The sequence below is a fragment of the Ooceraea biroi genome, chromosome 12 (assembly GCF_003672135.1).
Source record: "Ooceraea biroi isolate clonal line C1 chromosome 12, Obir_v5.4, whole genome shotgun sequence".
NCBI lineage: Eukaryota > Metazoa > Arthropoda > Insecta > Hymenoptera > Formicidae > Ooceraea > Ooceraea biroi.
The window spans coordinates 12727179-12746621 of record NC_039517.1 but is presented as its reverse complement, the minus strand read 5'-3'; the positions used below and the strand labels follow the sequence as shown (position 1 = coordinate 12746621).

The 19443-nt window shown below is 36.4% G+C and overlaps 3 protein-coding genes and 1 long non-coding RNA gene across 6 annotated transcripts; 2 read left to right on the top strand and 2 right to left on the bottom strand.

Moving 5' to 3' along the window:
• The first annotated feature begins 203 nt into the window (after positions 1–203).
• On the top strand, positions 204–4878 carry LOC105278977. 2 transcript variants are annotated; one of them, XM_020031506.2, is made up of 3 exons: positions 204–546; positions 709–1138; positions 1214–4878. In XM_020031506.2, the coding sequence occupies exon 3, from the start codon at positions 3223–3225 to the stop codon at positions 4621–4623; it is 1401 nt and encodes a 466-aa protein (XP_019887065.2). In that variant the 5' UTR covers positions 204–546; positions 709–1138; positions 1214–3222; the 3' UTR covers positions 4624–4878. The 2 variants fall into 2 exon arrangements, with proteins under 2 accessions (XP_019887065.2, XP_019887066.1); XM_020031507.1 differs by lacking the exon at positions 1214–4878 and having other exon boundaries at positions 709–1181.
• Positions 4879–5760: 882 nt separating this feature from the next.
• LOC113563029 lies at positions 5761–6492 on the bottom strand. Its single transcript, XM_026974021.1, has one exon. The coding sequence runs from the start codon at positions 6490–6492 to the stop codon at positions 5761–5763; it is 732 nt and encodes a 243-aa protein (XP_026829822.1).
• A 1693-nt stretch (positions 6493–8185) lies between these two features.
• Positions 8186–10047, top strand: LOC105278976. 2 transcript variants are annotated; one of them, XR_893853.2, is made up of 4 exons: positions 8187–8944; positions 9059–9292; positions 9395–9548; positions 9923–10047. It is a non-coding gene; the product is annotated as an uncharacterized LOC105278976 (long non-coding RNA). The 2 variants fall into 2 exon arrangements; XR_893852.2 differs by lacking the exon at positions 9923–10047 and having other exon boundaries at positions 8186–8944; positions 9395–9809.
• Positions 10048–10581: 534 nt separating this feature from the next.
• On the bottom strand, positions 10582–17045 carry LOC113563028 (required for respiratory growth protein 9, mitochondrial-like). The gene is made up of 4 exons (XM_026974020.1): positions 16648–17045; positions 16184–16536; positions 15484–15638; positions 10582–10711 (listed from the first exon to the last, which is right to left on the bottom strand). Exons 1-4 carry the CDS (start codon positions 16655–16657, stop codon positions 10582–10584), a joined length of 648 nt encoding a protein of 215 aa, XP_026829821.1. The 5' UTR covers positions 16658–17045.
• Between the last annotated feature and the right edge of the window lie 2398 nt (positions 17046–19443).

The window sequence follows — 19443 nt, the reverse complement described above, 5'->3', positions numbered from 1 at the left end:
GGACTTGACCTTTAAATGACCTTGAAAATGACCACGAATGACCACTCTGTTACCTCCACTGAGTGGCCCCCTTCCAACCCTGCAACTTTTGTCTGAAACATTTTTCTCTAAAATGCTTCGTTTCCGAGATATAAGTCTGTAACACCTTAACTGCCCCACCCTGTATATATATATATATATGTATGTATGTATGTATTTCTTACAGAATTACTTCGGATGATTTCAAGCGACTTAGTCAACAAATAATAGAACTTTTTCCTACTGAAATTGTGGTTAGTTTTATGTATTTCTTTATTATTTTTAACTCTTTATAATAGTAGAAATTTCTATACTCTCTTTATACATGCTACATTCTATTTTATTTGAAATAGGATACTTGGTACATTCCAAGAAGAAAAAAAACTTCTGGAACTGATCGTGCAGTACAACCTAAAGGAAAGTTATATGATCAGTACATGAAATTAATTGAAAAACTTAGAAGAGCAGAGCTTCGAAGTGCCAATTTGGAAGAAGAGCAGGACGTAAATGACTTTCATGATTTTCATGGTAACAAGAAATAATATTTTGAATTTTAACTTCAATTCTTTAACTCTCTAACTTTAACTTTCAACTGACAATGACTATGACCACAGGACATTATATATGATGATATATATTATGAATGACAGTTTTTTATAATATATTACATATTATGATGTTATGACACAGGAATAGGCACTTCAGAAACACAGTTAGACAGCTTTCAATGGTTACGACAATGCCTGGAGCCACAGAATGAGGCCACTATAAAATGGAAAGAGACTGCCTCTATAAGACTTTTGAAACTTAGAAGTACAGAATACAGACGGAAAAAAGACAAACAGTTTGTTGGTACAATCACTGATTACTTCGATGAATTTCGTGTTTTACGACAATCATGGGGTTATATTTTGGTAAATTACTAGGATTAAAATTTTATTATTATATCTTCTTAATATTTGAGAATAATAATATTGTGTGTTTGTTTTATTCTAGTTAGAACAAGATTTCAGCTACCTGTATCCTAATCATTCAATGCAACTTTTGTCCAATTGGGAGAATATTTCTCAAAGAATAAAAAACCTTTTAAAGACTAACATAAAATCATCAACTCCTGAAGGTAATACATTCCAAAATTTTAGTTTTGCTGCCTTTTTTAGTAGGAACTCTTTTTCCAAGTCCTATTTACTTTCAGAGAAAACTGTGAAAGTGTTGCTAGCAATTCCAACACTTTTCTCTTCAAAAAATGTTGGAAAGTGGAGTCCTACGGCAGCAGATTTAAATGTTGGTTTCCTGCTGCATATCAAGGTACATACATATATACATAGATATTTCTGTCTTTGGGGATTTGAACCTTAAAACTATCGAAACAACATATATATATATTAATGAAGTCACACACACTATATATATAGTGTGTGTGACTTTTCACTGTAATGTTTGTGTCGTATTGGTATTATACAGAATTAAAAACGTTTTTACACAATAAAAGTACGTACGGAAATAAATTAGAGCATTATTCAATAGCAGATGAAAATGAAACAATAATCAATATTATAATTTTTCCCAATTGGATAGAGGCGCTTTCACGTCAGAGTTCAGCAGTCATTGCAGCGTCTCCTTAAGACATAACAATATTGTAAGAGAAGGTGATGTGAAAAATATTTCTATACAAATGTTTTTGCCAAATTTAATCTATTTTTTTAGGCTTTACGAGACTTAGAGGTGGAAGTGAAACGCATGAGGAGGAAACTATTTGCTGCTAAGAAGCAACTTCAACCGTTTCCTGTCATCATTGGTGAAAATACAGCAAATATTACAGAATCCTACGTTTATATCGATAACTTTCCGTATAAGGTAGAGAGTCCTTTACGTGCAATAGATGTGTGCTTTAAAGCATATCATGCTTTGCATGCATTCTATCCCTTTCAGAGTAGTCAGCCATGGCTTTTTCTTCAGCTAGCTATTTATCAATTTAAAACTCAATGGGATGAACATATACCCTCTGTAGCAACATTGGTGAATGCATATTTACAGTTCGCAGATAATTAAATTCTTTTTAAGTTGAGAATAACTTTGTTCTGCTTTTAAGGTTTAATTTTTAAATATTTGTGTTCGTAAATAAAATATTACAATGATAAAGTGTGTAGGGCAAAATTGTAATTTAATTTTGACCTCTGTTAATGCTCTACATTTGCATTTAAGTACTGCTAATAAATTTGACGATATTACGGTATATAAGTGTCAAGTACCCCAATGTTTATCAGATTATAATTCATGGCGAAAATTTCGAAAACATCTGATATCCTATCATAAATTTCCAGCTAATTCTGTCGTTAAGAGTCATATTCAAAGTTGTGCTAAAAAAAGTAATACAGGTAACTCACGATCATTAGACTCAGAATCTGAAAATATTATTTCCTCTGATGATTTTCTTGAGAACATATCAGTCTCAAAAGAATCTATCAATGACAAACTGCATAACTGCTTGCTACATTACGTTGCGAAATTATATGCAGATCCAACTTTGCCCCGAAGCCATACTCAAAGTATAATGGATAATACAGCTGCCTTGTTTTCTAGTATTATATCATCTCTGAAGCCTGCTATAAGTTTGATGTGTAATGAAGCAGAATCTAATGAGAATGTAGTACGGAATATTTTCAGTTTATTTGATACAGTGCTTAAATTATTTACCAATTTTGATTCGGAGTATAAGCATATAAAAACTTTACAGGCAACAGATTATTTTATTAAGCCTCAGTCATATATTGTTGGAAACGTTGTAAGTGAAAAAAGAGTTGACAACCGAATTATTAAAGACATAGTACCCATACATGGTCAATTCCTATCTCTTCGTAAAATTTTGAAAGCTTTCTTTACTCTTCCAGGAGTTTTTGATATTATTTATAATTACATGATATATTTAATGGAAGAGACAACTGTATTATCTAATTTTGTTCAGGGTAGATTGTGGAGAAAAAAAAAACAAATTATTTTTCTGACAAAATTGTTTTTCCTATTTTCGTTTATCACGATGACTTCGAAGTAAATAATCCTTTGGAAAGTCATAAAGCAATTCAAAAGATAAGCGGAACTTATATTACTATTCCATGTATTCCACCAGAATACTCCACATTGAATGAAATTTTTGTTACTTTATTGTTCCATGTATCTGATAGAGCCCATTTAAAAAATGAAGCTATGTTTCGCATATTAGTAGATGAAATCAATTTCCTTCAGGACTATGGTATTGTTTTACATTTGCCACAGGGTGACCAAAAAGTATACTTTGCTCTTGGTTTATTGACTGGAGACAATCTTGGACTCAATACAATATTAGGCTATTCAATGAGTTTTAATGCCACTTATTATTGCCGCTTTTGCACTACCCGAAAGGAAGATTTGGAAAAAGATTGCTTTGTACGAAAAGAAAATTTGAGAAGGAAAGAAAAGTACTTGAACAATATCCATGATGGTCTATCCAAATCTGGTTTAAATGAATATTCAATTTGGAATGAAGGTAAAGGGTTTCATGTTTATGAAAACTTTGCTTCAGATCCTTTGTTACATGAAATGGCAGAAGGTTGTCTGCGATATGGAATGGGTCATTTATTATATCATTTAATGTTCAATGAGAAACATTTTGTAAGTCAACAACTTATTGAAAGAATGAAAACTTTTGATTATGATATAAACGGATTTTCGAACAGGCCGCCACTTGTAACGGAGGAAGAAGTAGAAAACAAACATTTAAATATGTCAGGTACTGAAATGATACATTTTTTTTTAGCTTTTGGTTTTCTAGTTAGAGATTTTGTGCCTTGTGATAATAAATTTTGGCATTTTTATATTGTTTTACGCCAAATATTTGATATTATTGCTGCTACAAATATTCAGACTGAAGTATCGATATTGTTGGAGCAACTCATTTTTGAACATCATACATTGTATCAGGAACTCTTTAAAGATAAACTAAAACCTAAGTATCATATTATGCTACACTTTCCTATAATGCTTGAAATGTCAGGATCATTAGCTTTATTTAGCACAATGAGACAAGAATCGAAAAACAGGCTTAATAAGATTCGTGCTAATGCGACATACTCAAGAAGAAACATTACTTTTACATTAGCGTTCAAAGAATCTCTGCAAATGTGTTATAGATTAATAAGTCAGACAGGATTTACTCAGAAATTTGAAATGGGACCAGGGAATATTTTAGACCAGTTGCCTGAAAACGAAAATTTAGATCATTCATACATTCCTGTTGATTTTAGAGCAACGTGCATAGAGGTTCCATGGATTGATTATAAGGGAACAAAATATAGAATTGGTACATGTGTTGTTCTTGGGTCAGATAATTTTGAATTGCCTATCTTTGGTGAGATTCAAAGGATATATTACAGGGAGGGCTTCAAGGTTTGTCTTGTGTGTTTTACCTTTACAACAATTGGCTTTGATGAACATATGCATGCCTATGATGTTCAAATGAGTACTAAAATTTCTTGTATTAACATTGATGATTTGTTTGATCACTCTCCACTTATTTCAATCAGAATAAATGATGGCAAATATTTTATTTCTACAAGGCATGCATTGTGAGTATTTACAAGACATATGTAAATGTTTTCAGTAAGTCTTCTTAAGTGTATCTTCTTAAGCATTTTCAAATGTAATAAGTAATTAATGTTCTGTTTATTATAAGAATTGTCTTTATTGAATATGCGGTGTTAATGTAGTGTATCTTCTTAAGCGTTTTAAAATGTAATAAATAATTAATGTTCTGTTTATTATAAGAATTGTCTTTATTGAATATGCGGTGTTAATGTATTTGTTTAAATGCATAAAAATAAATTATTAATAACATTTGAAAATAATTTGTTTATTTTATATATTGTTCGAGCTTAAAGAATGGTAACTGACTATCAACGGATTAAAGTTTTGCTATTGTCTCTGTACAAATTATAATATAACGTCTTCTGATTGCGCATCTGCACGGAAAAAAATAGTTGTAATATATGAACATCTTAAAATATTGCCGTGTTAGCTACTTTTTTTATTGAAGAAATAAAAAGTAGCTAAACGCAGCAATATTTTTAGGTGTATATATATTACAACTATTATTTTCCGTGCATATCGTTTATGCAATCGGATGGTCACAACAATATGCAGAGGATGACTGCCATGCAAAAATTAATTCACTGGATCAACCAACTGGTAGGCAGTTGCACAGGAGTTATTCGTTGGAGTAGCCAATTAGCAAAAACCGCTGCTAAGTAAATAGTTGGTTAGAGCAGCAAAGTCACGTTAATACTTCAACCAACTTTATAGCAGCTTTGAAAATTTGCTGCTATAGTCAACCAAAATGCTATACCATATTTGATCATTTAAATTGGCTGATGCAGCCAATTCGAGGCTACAAGAGCCAACTTTTTCTTTCAGTGTAACTGGCGCTTGTTCCTCGCGCGCTTCGCGCGCTCGGTATATTTGGAAAATATAAAGCACAAAGAACATATTTTTTTACGACGCACACGTTTTTAGAAGTTGCAAGACGATTGCACATAGCCTATGTTACTCAGGAAGATCTAAGCTATCCACCAGTGAAAGATTTTTTCAAATCGGTTTAGTAGTTTCTGAGATTACCCCGAACAATGGAACAAACTTTACCTCTTTATATATTAGTATAGATATAGTATACAGTATACATTACATTCACACAGCTTTCAGTTGTTTCGCTGGTTAATAATACGTGTAGGCTTCAATGATCCGTTGTCGCATGATTTGAGGTGTAGTTGGTTCTTTTTTGTAGACCATGTCTTTTAGGGTTCCCCATAAAAAGAAATCCAGTGGTGTCAAGTCTGGTGAACGAGCTGGCCACCCTACAGGACCTCCACGTACAATCCAGCGATTTGCAAATTTTTCATTAAGTTTATTTCTCGCAACTAATGAAAAATGAGCAGGGCATCCATCATGCTGGTACCACATTGTTCGTCGTGTGATTAAAGGCAGGTCTTCTAATAAATGAACCAAGTTATGCTCTAGAAAATTGGTGTAGCTGTTGCCATTTAGATGTCCGTCGATAAAATAAGGACCAATAATTTTGTTATCTATGATACCACACCATACATTCAAAGACCATTGTCTCTGGTGTTCAATCTGCCGCAGCCAATGAGGATTTTCCACTGCCCAGAAATGCATATTATGTAAATTAACATTCCCGTGATTAGTAAATGTTGCCTCATCAGTAAATAACACTGTATCAAAAAATGAGTCATTGATTCGAATCTGTTGTTGAGCCCATTGGCAAAATTCAACACGATTTGCAAAGTCCATTCCATGTAATTCTTGGTGAAGGCTAAGGTGATATGGATGGAATTTGTGACGATGCAAGATGCGGAGTACGCTCCTCCGATTAATACCAGATCCTCGTTCAATTTGTCGCGAACTAATGTGCGGATTTTGAGCCACCATTGTGAGAACTCTAATTTCATTCCCTTCATTAGTTTTTCGCTTTTCACACTCACTTTTACGTGTATTTAAGCTACCGGTTTGTCTAAGTTTATTACACACATTTTTAAATGTTTGACGCGAAGGCTGAGTGCGATTAGGATATCGTTCAGCGTATAAATTTTGCGCTCTCACTGAATTTTTTTGACATTCTTCATAAATGAGGATCATGTCGACTTGTTCTTCAAATGAATAGATCTTGCACGATTGACTTATCTATCGATACTACTTTTCATGTTTATTTTATCCTGTGAACTTATTAAGATGGCCTTCAAAGGGTCTTTGTTTTCATTTGTAACGACCTTCCGTACGCGGGGCACTCGGTATAGCTCGTTGCGGATGTGGTTCGTGGCGGAGGGTCCGGGGTAGGTGCAGGGCGAAAAATGAGAGCTGGGTCGTTCCTTACTAACTAGCTTATATTTATTAATCAAAGGCGTCTATGTACAGGCTATTTACAGTAGTCGCGAGGCGCGGGCTTGTCGACCCGAGGCCCGCTTGTCGTGGCGGTTCGCGACGCGGCGCGCGCGGCGGTGACGTGCGGCCGGAGGCCGGGCTTCCCGCGGGGCTCGGTGCTCGGTGCGGTCGCGGTAGGCCTGGTGCGGGAAGTGGAGCCGGGTGCCCGGAGCGCTCTGGACGTCCGGGTGCCGAGAAGACTCGGCCGAGGCGGAGTACGCTCGACCCCGTGGGTTGGTCCGTCGTAGAGGCCGGGGGGGGGGGCGGAGGGCGGCGACCGGGCGGATGTCGAGATGCACTCGACAGAGGCGGAGCACTCTCCACCCCTGGTATCCGTGACCCCCGGGGAGGCGGGAACGGGAGGAAGGGTCCGTTTTGGAGTGACGGTGCCGAGATGCACTCGGCGGAGACCAGGAACTCCTGACCCCCCGGTTTTGTCCGTGACTCGTAGCGGGTAAGGGTTCGGGAGCGTCGATCCGAGCGGTTCGGTTGACGAGACAGGATTCCCCCTGAGCGCTTCTCGGCCCGCTATTTATTCGCGATACGCGTTGTTTGTCGCGCGTTTCGGGTCGGCGGAGAGGGCTTGTGAAACGCGCGAGCGCCGCGTCCACGGAGCGGCCGGTACGGAAAGCGGCTGGCGCGACGCTACGGTCTCGCTCGGTTTTCTCCGCCCGTGTTCGGCGATTCGACTATTTATTCGGGCTCGAGGCCCGTTGTCCTCGCCCGCCGATGGTCGGGCGGGCGGCATACAGACGATGCAACCACATGCATCGTTACACATTGAAATAAGTTTACGTCACTATTTATTTTCATCGATGTATCCGTTTGAAGAACAAGTTGATCCTCATTTATGAGGAATGTCAAAATCAAAACATTCCGACAAAACATACTAATAAAGCGTCATTTCATACATCTTTTAAACGTAAATTTCATTTAATATAAAAATGTATTCTTTATCGTTTTCATTTACATTTAATCTTGTTCAATAATTTTGTGTCATGAATTCCGTACTTGTTTTAAGCTCCTCTATGAAATTATGGAAAAAAAAACATACCGAACCCATTAAAAAAAATGAAGGTGACCTTGATATCTTCGAAGCGCCTCCACCAGGACAAAAATTATTATCGCCATATGTTAGCCCCCTTCGTACTGTATAATTTTGATAACATAAAGTTTCCTCTGGACCTTATAATTTCGAAGATATTTAAGGTGGTAATAGTTATTGCCCCACCCTGTATATTAATATAGATATGGTTTATGTCGTGTTTCACCTCTCTACAAAGCCGAGGGCGAGTCATGTTTTTCCTAGGCGAGTCAAAAATGATTTCTAAAAGATTTGAAAGTTGTAGATATGTTTTATACGCGACTTGCACATTTTCACAGCAATTTTAGAAGATGCATTTTCAACAGCGCTTTCAAAGCGCTTTGCACGCGCTACTGTGCTACGTGCGCTTTCAAAGCGCTTTTTACGCGCATGATTGACGCAAGTGTTTTTAAGTGTTTTTCAGAGTGAATTACATGTTTTCAAGCAACATTTTAATCTTAGAAATCATTTTTGGCACACTGTGAATCTAAATCCATCAAAATATCCACCTGCCTAAAAAGTGCGTAACTGACAGCGGTTTTGGGGGGTGCATTCTCAATAGCGCTTTCAAAGCGCTTTGCACACGCTGCTGTGCTACGTGGAACTATTCTGTTCCTGCGTACCGACAGTCGTCGGCGTCGTTAACAGTGTCGGTCGACAACTATTACGAAAAGATATTCTGTACCGCTGTTACCGACGAATTTGTAACGATAGTAGTCGTTTAGGAACTGTAACTGTCGTTCAGTTCAACGTGACCCCCCTTAGGTGACGAAAATGTTTATCGACCCGAATACCGACAAGCATTGAAGAGGTATGTAGCAGTAACCGATAACCTTAGAGGAGAGGGAAGCAATGTGTGAAGAACTAGAGAGACGTAACGTGAGCGGATATATATTAATATTCTTTTACAGCTTTCTCGAGAATTTTGTCCGTCTAATTAAACAGCAGCTTGTGTGATTAGAGCTTGGGTGCTAATTTCACTTTATATTGCAGGCGCCGCACAGTGGGCTGAATCCCGGCGCGCCGAGAATAAGTCTCCGCACTAATTCGCTTATTCGCTACTAATCTCAATACCGTGTCCGCATTGCATCATATTCTGTTAAAAGTAAAAGAGGAAAAACACTATACACTATCTCTCCTAAATGTTATCTCCTAAATGTTATCGTGCTAAGGAAGGCTGTTGTGTAGCCTGAAAAATCAACAGAACAAGCAAACGGTACAGGAAAAGTAAGTTTGTTTTATGTGATTAGAATTGAATTATTATATGTGTTCTCAAAAAAGGTAATTTATGTCATGCAAATAATTTCATGCGGTTTATTTATGCAACAGGTATTTATTAAAATTTATTCAGTGTTATACCAAATCAGTGTACCACCAGTACCTGCAGGTGGTCGACCGGCACCAGCTATTCTTAAAAGACCTGGTCCAAGTGGACCACCACTGGCACGAGCTAATCCTGCCCTATCTCACCTATGATACCATCGTAAGTACAATTTACGTAACAATATAGGATCAAATATTTATTAATATCATAGAAGAAATCGTAGATCTTGAATCGCGTTTAGGTATTACATTGTTTCATCGATCTCAATTCTAAGCTGTATACACGTAAATTCTCATTAAATCGCATAATATTATATTCTACTCTGATGGTACATAAGCAATTTAACAATGCGATAACATAAAAGTTTCAATAACGTGAGGAGGGTATCCTTCTCATGTGGCCATAAAATTTAAAAACAAAGAAGGAAAGAGGAAAAAGCAAATTACAGACAAATTTCTCGAGAATTTTGCCCGTCTAATTAAACAGCAGCTTATGCGATTAGAGCTTGATGCTAATTTCACTTTATATTGCAGGCTCCGAGAATAAGTCTCCGCACTAACTCGCCTATTCGGTACTATCTCAATACCGTGTTCGCATTGCATTATATTCTGTGTATAGTTTACACATAAGAGGAAAAAACACTATACACTATCTCTCTTAAATGTTATCGTGCTGTCTGTCTGCATACACCACTAAAAATTACAAAGTCAAAGTTAATTAAGTATGGGTGTGAAAGTTACACGAAAATCGTGTTGTTTCTCCATCGCACAAGCCATGCACACGTTATCGGATCCTAAATGAGCTTCCAAATGTCAGGTAATTCGTATAAGTAATTCTCACCTGCGTAAACACAACTACATATCTGTTAGGTGACGCGATAATCTATTCAAGAAAAGGAGTAACTACGTTATCGTTCTGTACGGTGTTGTCTCTATTGTGCATGGCGTTAACATTACAAGTTTATCTGAAGATGGACCGTCTGGATCTGATCCGCAAAGAGCAAAGGGGACGCAGGAAAAGGACGATGATGATTACTTTGACTCACAAGGGGAAGCCGGACCCTCTGGGTCACCGATTTTGCCTAACTTTTACAGATATGTATTATTCATATAGAAGTAACATATACTATCCGGAGACGATGCGCCTCTCAAGCGTTTACGAAAAATCGCGGTGTAAAGTTCAGCATGTTCCTTTAGTACCATTGCTTTGAAGTAGGTTGTCGAGCCTCAGCGTAGCACAGCGAGTTAGGCGTCGGACTGAAAGTCTGTAGGTTGCTGGTTCGCGTCCCGTCCTCTTTATTTTTTTTCATTTGTTCTTCTTTCCTATATTATCATATATTATATAGTAATAAATATTATTAATAAATATTATTTTTATATGATTAAAACATACTTGTTATTATAATTTAAATTTTGTGAAATTCTGCATGGAATATTTTTCTAATAAAACACGATTTTGAACAGTTAAAAGCGTTTCTCACGAAAAATAATTCATATATTCGATATACATTTGGTTATAATATAACGAAAATAAGTTGCACGCACGCACGCACGCGCGCGCGCACACACACACACACATTTAATGGTTCATTTATTAGTTTATAAGTGTACAAAAAAGATAATTAGAAGAAGTGTACAATAATCTTACTATTATATAAAGAGAAGTCACATTTTCCTTTGTTACCTAGGATCTTTAAAACTACTGAACCAATCGATTTGAAATTTTAGTATGAGTACTTGAGGGTCCCTAGAATGTCATAGGCTATATCATTTTCGCGAGCGAAGCCGCGATGGGGGATGCTAGTATAAGTATAATAAAATGACAGCAGTTGCAACCACATTCCAATAACAATTTGAATGCATAGAGAATATTATAATCGCATACATAAATTGTTTTTCGTGAGAAACGCTTTTAACTGTTCAAAATTGTGTTTTATTAGAAAAATATTCCATGCAGAATTTCACAAAATTTAAATTGTAATAACATGTTTTAATCCTATAAAAATAATATTTATTAATAATATTTAATACTATATAACAGTGCCGGGATTTACTTGCACATTTCGGGCCGATTTCGTTGTCACCTCCTCGTTGTCACTGTTCCCCTCTTGCCGCGCGTATCTTGGCAACGAGGTGCCGAACGCTAATAAACAAGATGAGTGCCCCTACATCTCAGGAGCGTCCCGCGTACTAAAGCCCTTTAAGGGGAAGCTGGAGTCGTCTGTATTACCGATAAACTGGGGAAATTTTGAGGAATTACAGTTTCGAAAATTCTCTTTATTGCTTGTGCAGAATAAAAAATCCTTTTCCACAAATGAAGTATAGATAGAAAGAAAGTCTGCTCAACAGGACTTTATATTCAAAATGGAAAAAAGTTAAAAAATTGCAATTTACTTATTGGCTTGTTGACGCACCTCGTAAATTAATTTGTCTAATACGAAAGTTATGGACTTTGTACGCACAAAATCGCTGTTGAGTGGTGTTTGGACACAATGAAGGAATACGAGGATGCTTTTAGAAGTAAATTTAGAAGTGTAAATAAAAAGAATTATCGAAACTGTAATTTTGTGATAATTTTTCCTGTCCATCGTGTCCAAGAGCACAAGATTAGTTGTACGATTTTCCGAGGGATGGAGCTGCAATATGTCCGCGCCTAGATATCAGAGATGGAGGCTGTCGTGTCGCGATCGCCGGGCCTAGAAGTTCTACAGTTTGCCGATAACGTGTGCATATTTTTCTCTCACAGAACGGAGGAAGTAGCCATTAGGTCAGTTGAGGGAGGTGCAGCGCAGTTGGATGCATGGTTTAGGTCATTAGGTCTTAAACTGGCTCCTTCCAAATCTAATTTTTGTGTTTTCAAAAGAAACGCGCAAGCGACCATTCGTCCACAGTCTTTTCATTTTCGAGACACTGAACTTTTAGCTAAGCCATATGTAAAGTTTTTGGGCTTATATTTTAAAGCAAACCTCAAGTGGAACTTACAAGTTGCACATATAAAGGAGAGATGTTTCAGTTCAATGAATTTAATCAGATTTTTAAGAACGACATGGTGGGGAGCCGATCCTACATTATTATTATCATTATATAAAGCGTTAGTTAGATCACGAATTGAATACGGTGCCTTTATATGGAATGATTTGCCGAAATATTTAGAATTCCAGTTGAATATAATACAAAATGCGTCTCTTCGTATAGCAATGGGCTACCAGAAATCATGCCCAATCAATGTTATAATAGGAGAATCGAAGATACCGCCATTACAGGATCTCTTTAATTTTTTAGGTCGGAATTATGTAACTAAGGCACTTGCTAGAGAGGACCATGCGCTCGGTCCTATTTTAAACCGTATGAGTGAGTATTATGATAATCCTTTGGTTGTAAGTAGGATCAGCTTGCCTCCATTGGTGAAATACTATAGAGACCAACAGACAGTTGCTCATCTGATTTCCTCATTCAGTGTAGAGGCTTTTCTAGACAAAGGTTTAGATTTAGATTGGTCATCAGTAGTGGCGACAGAGGAAGGTATGATTATTAAAAAGTCTTGTAACCCGAGTGCGAAGTTTCATGAGAAGTTCGGAGAGGCAAACTATTTTACAGACGGGTCAAAAACACGAGAGGGCCCTTTTGCCGGCTTCTCGATAGTGGAAGTATCCAGTAATAGAAGCTGGAAATATAGAACGAGTAATTTAGCGTCAATTTTTACTTGTGAGGCGATGGCCATTTGTTGTGCCCTTATGCCCAATCAACGGAAGTCAAAACGATTTCAGTTTTTTCAGATTCTCTTAGCGTGTTACAAGCAATTTGATCGTTTAATCTTTTAAGTAATAGATCTTATTTAATTAGAGAAATAATTAATTTAGTACAAAATCTGTTACAAAATGGCAGATAGGTCACAATTTACTGGATACCTGCTCATGTCGGAATACAGTATAACGAACTAGCGGATACGTTGGCGAAGAATGCAATTAGAACGGGTATAGATACCGACTTGCTTATACCAGTACAAGATATAAAAGCGCATTGGAAAGAAAAAATGTTCTCTGATCTTGATAATTATGTTAGAAGGGAAGGTAGGAGTAAGGGGATGAAATACTGTGATATTTTTTATAGTAATACCAGAAAACCGTGGTTTCACGATGTACACTTAGATAGAAGACAAATAGTTATAATCAATAGGCTGCGTTCCGGACATACTTCTCTAAATCAAAGCTTATTTAATCACCACATAGTTGATTCTCCGTTATGTTTGTGTAATGACTACAATCAAACAGCGAATCATGTTTGTTGGCAATGTTTTCTATTCGATGATGAAAGACAACAGTTCCTCAGGGAGTTAAAGAGGCATAAGTTTTATAGTCCTTATAGTATCGGGCAAATTTTATATACAATGAACTTAGGTGCTATTACAGCGTTAACTAACTTTCTAGGAACGATTAAAATCGCAGTCTAATAATGAGACTTATGCAAAGGAATTTATAAGTAATGATATGGTTGTGTACTGAATGAGTTTTGTATTCTTCGATAATCTTTAAATTTCATAGTTATTGAAGTGGTTATTGTTTACAACATATGTGTGAGAGGTTAAGAGTTCATATCACTCATGTTTTTCTTAAGAGTTTAAGAAATGTTTTTTTTTTAATTTGTAAAGAGCGGGCAATATGGGCTAGTTCCCAGCGCCATATGTATTTATATTTTGTTTTTAAAAAAAAAAGATATCAGAGAGGTGCAAACTGATATCCTCTTTCCATTTGGTCCGCCATCTTGAAGCACATGACAATTCGCATCGTTCGGAGCATCAAGTGGACCGCACCCTATTCCATGTCGTATCTTCTTTCTTTTGATTGGATACACTCTCTCTAATCGTTCGCTCATTGCAGTGTATAGCTGTTTCATATACCCGTATTTCGTTACATGTCACCCTTCCCTCACACACACACACACACACCTTTTTTCCATTTTGAAGTTTCTACATGTAGTATATATATGTAGGAAGCTACAAGGCTGCGGAATGTAATTTTCTTTGGTTTTATAATTATAAATTGTATCAAAGTTATATTTTATCTTCTTATATATATATATATTATCTTTATAACCGATATCTCCCTGATAAAACATTGCAAAATAAAATGTAGGAATATTTTGAGTTATTTTTGTACATTTTTTCTAAACATTTTTTTGCCAATAGTGTATTTAACATTTGCCCGCAGAAGTTGCTATAATACCGAGCTAATTATAATAACTATACTTTACAAGTAGATTTTGATTACACAAATACATTCTGCAATCAAAACTTACTTGTGCAGTAGAGTTAGAATTAGCTTATATTATATCATACTTGTGCAAGCAAATGTTTTAAATTAAACTATTGACAAAAGAATGTTTACAACAAATGTACAAAACATAACTGAAAATATTCCTACATATCAAATTTTATTTTACAATGTTATATCAGGAAGATATCGATTATAAGGATAAAAACAACATTTTTTATTTATTATATTTTGTTTTTTATTCTTCATATTTTTATTTGTTCCAAAGAGTTGATACGATTGTAATTTGACTGGCATCTGTGAGTAATTACTTATATTTTTGCAATTTATTGTATTTGTTTTATAACGGAATAATTTTATTTGACAGAATTATAATTGATATATCACTTCAATCTTGGCATTGATTGCGTTTGTTATACTGAAGATGGTCCAACATAGGAACTAAAACGTTTATATATATTTGGACTCTAATAAATAAGGATCGGATTAAGCAACGACATCCAGCTTTGCTCATTACTGCTGTTTCTTTTGTTCCAAAAGCATATAACTTTTATACAATTTTTAATTATAAAACCAAAGAAAATTAATACATTCCGCAGCCTTGTAGTTTCCTATAAATACACTACATGTAGATACTTCAAAACTAAAAAACAAGATGAAAGAGAGAGAGAGAGAGTCTGACCGAAAGAAAAAAGATACGACTTTGAATAGATAAACACGATAAATTGAAGGAAATAGAAAAGGAGAAAGGAGGAAAGAAAATTGCACCATATATAATTTAAAAAACATATATTTTTAAAATATATTTATCGCGATGGCGGCGGCGGGGGGGGGGGGTACGTAAATTGTTTGCGACGGTGGCGGCGGTGGCGGCGGCGGCGTCGGCGCCGGTGAGCCAGCCGCCGCTGTCCTTTCTTCTGCCGGCGTGCCACCCTCTCTCTCTCCCTCTTGAGAGCCCGCTGAACGGCAGCTTTCCTGCGCTGAAAATAAAATTGCATTATATCATTACATTTTTATACATAGAAAATCTCATACGTAAAGCGTAAGTGCAGTACTCGGCATTACATGCACATTTCCTGAGTCCGTTTGCTGAGACGACGCCTACTGTTCCCCTGCTGCCGCCCTCCTCCCCTGGAGCCGGACGAACGGGCTGTCGTTCGCGCGTGTGACGCTATTTCTCAGAAGCGTCTTTACATAAGAAATAAATATTTATGATGATAATGTATAACATACGATTCCGACAAATTTCTTATCTAGAGACGCTCCTGAGAAAACAGTATCACACACGCGATCCGTCCGTGCTTGAAGAAGCAGCGGGGGGATAGTAGGCGTCGCCTCAGAAATCGGGCCAAAATATGCATCTAATTCCGAGCACTACGATACTCGATTCCATTTGGTAGCATACGGTAGCATTCTGTCTCACTCTCGCTCAGACAAGTTGAGTCGAGCGAGAGTGACACAGAATGCTACTGTATGCTATCAAATGCGCGGAATCTGTGTATGTATTCATAAAAGTACGACTTACCTTTTCTATATCGTACGACATACCAGCCGTATGAATTTTGTTCCGCGGCATCCCACTGGATTTTAGGGGGGACGTCCGAGTTACCGCCGTCACCGTCACCGTCACCATCATCATCGTCGTTGTCGTTGCAGTCGCCACCTCCTCCGTCGCAGTCGTCTCCGTCTTCGTCGTGATCGGCGTCGTCTCCGTCGCGGTCGTCGCTGTCTTCGTCGCGGTCATCACCGTCTCTGTCGCGGTCATCGCCGCCTCCGTCGCGGTCGTCGCCGTCTTTGTCGCGGTCGTCGCCATCTCCGTCGCGGTCGTCGCTGTCTCTGTCGCGGTCGTCGTCGTGCAACTTTTTCTGCTGCTTTTGGCTGCAACAAAAATTGAAATTAAAATAAATAATCTCATTTAGATAGGAAAAAGGAAAAAAATAAAAGTCGTGAAAGAGAAAGAAAAGTGAATAGGACTGCAGTCATACTTACATCTTACCATGGTGGAAGGTCAGCTCGAACTAAGGATTGGTCGGCGCTGCTAGAAACAGGCACGGTCGCGCCTCGCGTTGCGCAGAGATGCCAATTTGCAGCCGTGGCCCAACGGCTCACCGTAGGAGAGGGCGACGCACACAAGCGAAAACCGCGTACGTGTGCGCTACTGCCCGATTTCTTTCACTCATGCTAACGCGCACCGCTTCTATCAACAACTGAGGCTTTGTTGACACAACATGATTTCGACGATTCCGCGCGGTCTGTCAGATGTATATAATCTTTGTTGACGTATCGTTTTTCTCACAAGATCGCAGGAACACCGCAAGGCAGTCGTGGCTATTTCGTATAATATAATATAATATTAATATAATATATTTTAATTCTCTTATAATGTGTTGCGATGGTATTAATGAATTAATAACATTAATGTCATTACAATTATATTACATTTAACATGTAATTATATTACATGTAATTTTATTACATGTTTCATGTAATGTAATTGTAATGACATGAATGTTATTAATTTATTGGGAATGGGTTTAGTTTTAATAAAATAAATGACATAATGTAAAATATTATTATGCATTACAATTTATTGTTGTGTTGCATATTTTCCAATCCGACCGCATCATGAATTACTTTAAAGTATACGCAACAGATAATAACAATTGAAATTTACGTTTCATGATATAACTGATATATGAAACACAATATTACTCTTGGCCCTTATTGGCCCTTAGGTAAATTGTTTAAAAAAGGAAGAAATTAGAAATTGCATTACTTACAGACAGAAAGCAACATAAATAAAAATTACGTAAAACAATTAGAAAGAAGCACACAGCAAACAGTAAGAGTGACAACCATGATCTTCGAGCAAAGCTGACAATATTATGTGTTGTTCAAAATACTGCTGACTGGTCAAAGCAAACAGATGTTATGTGTTCTTCAAAATAGCGTCATATATACAAGGCAAGTTATCTGTATCTTTTTGTAAAAGCGTTATCATGTTATTTTATATAGAACATTTCAGATATTTATATCTTTTTAATATGATTTTCTTGATGAATAATTTTCACGTTATACCAGTAAAACTCATGGTTGTAACATGTATGCTTACTTACGACGGAGTGATTATCTAAATGCTGTCAGATATATATGTTCCTTGATACGCGTTTCTAAATGCCTCTTCGTCTGTCCAATGTAACATGAATTACAATACTGTAAATTCAGTAAACAACTCCCGTTCTTCGCTTATTCGTTAGCATATCTTTTCCTCTTTTTATAATACAATCTACTTCTTTCGGTATAGTTAAAAGAAACCGTTTTTCTTTATGTTCTTCCTGACATTTTTAACATATGTACTTGTAAAAAGATACAGATAACTTGCTTTGTATACATGACGCTATTTAGAAAAACAACATCTGTTTAGACCAGTCATCAATATTTTTAACAACACAGTATTCTCAGCTTTGCTCGAGAATGTCACTCTTACTGTTCGCTGTGTGTTTCTACTTAATTCTTTTATGTAATTTTTATTTATGTTGGTTACTTTATGTCAGTAATACTATTTTATAATTGCTTCCTATTTTTTCGTAACTTTCGAAAAATTTTTTTGTAACAGACATAAAATATTACTTTCAGAAAGCGATGTTTTGTTGCAATTTACAAAATCACACTTCATAATTACCAAAAAAAAGTCGAAACGTTATAACGACGATTGATTTGTAATGTATTGCCAGTTATCTCAACAAATAAATTGGACTTATTATTGTATGTACTGGAGAAAGATGTTATTGAATAATTTTTAAATTCATTGTTATTCTTACATTTAATGGAACTTACCGTATTCGTTAATAAAATTCAATGTAGACATACTGTGACACGTAAAAATAACAATGAAAACATTATTTAAAACGTGTTCTGGAAATTTATATATATAAAAAATTTTTTTCTATGAAATGTGAAATATATGACATAATAAATATATACAGAAACATATGAAATATCTCATTGCTCAAGCAATATTTGTTTGAAAATAAGTTATAATGCGGAAGCAGTGAGCCGCGAAGCCAGCTGATTCGCGCAAACATATATATGCATATGTGTGCTGATACGAAGTGCGGCTATACATACTCGCAGTCACGCAGGTCAGGTAATTCACACATGCGCTGATGCGAGCTCCGACTCGCGCTCGCGAAACAAAATAGCGCTACATAACTCGACCGTTGAGATACTCGAGCGTTGCACGCTACACTCATTGCAGCGCGGAAGAAATTGTACTTTGTGTATTTACATAGAGTGAAGTAAGGTGTGTAAGGATTGAAGTAAGGTGAAGTGCGTACGTGCATATCATGCCACACAAAGGTACTAAAAAATCGTTGCCCTTCGCTGTTCGGAGACTTTCCCGCAAGAAAACATGTATGAAACGGTAAGTCATTATTAATAATCCTACGTTTTTTTTTATCTCTTACATTTATTACACATTTCTATATTTGAAAGCTTCTGCACCTGATTTCTAATTATTGCATTTGATTATCATATACAGATAGATTAATGGATTAATTAAATTTATAGTCATTTACTTAGCTGCAGTAGCTATTACGATATAATCTACCTAAATCAAAATACACTCTTATATTGCACTAATTCTATTTTATTGAGCAAATAATTCGGGTGAAAAGTAGCAAATATACATTATAATCAATTCTTCTATTTACATATCTTTTTTCAAAAAGGAAGGCAGTCTTTTGTTCATTATTATTTTTATGAAATTAATTATACATATGTATC

Bases quoted from the DNA above. Each gene is read 5' to 3' on its own strand.
- LOC113563029 (XM_026974021.1), bottom strand. From the start codon at position 6,492: ATGGTGGCTCAAAATCCGCACATTAGTTCGCGACAAATTGAACGAGGA.
- LOC105278977 (XM_020031506.2), top strand. From the start codon at position 3,223: ATGTTTCGCATATTAGTAGATGAAATCAATTTCCTTCAGGACTATGGT.
- LOC113563028 (XM_026974020.1), bottom strand. The intron at 15,639-16,183 runs GTAAGTCGTACT...TTTTATTTTCAG, and splicing joins TGTCGTACGATATAGAAAAG to CGCAGGAAAGCTGCCGTTCA. The intron at 10,712-15,483 runs GCCGCCGCCATC...ATGATAATATAG, and splicing joins TTTACGTACCCCCCCCCCCC to GAAAGAAGAACAAATGAAAA.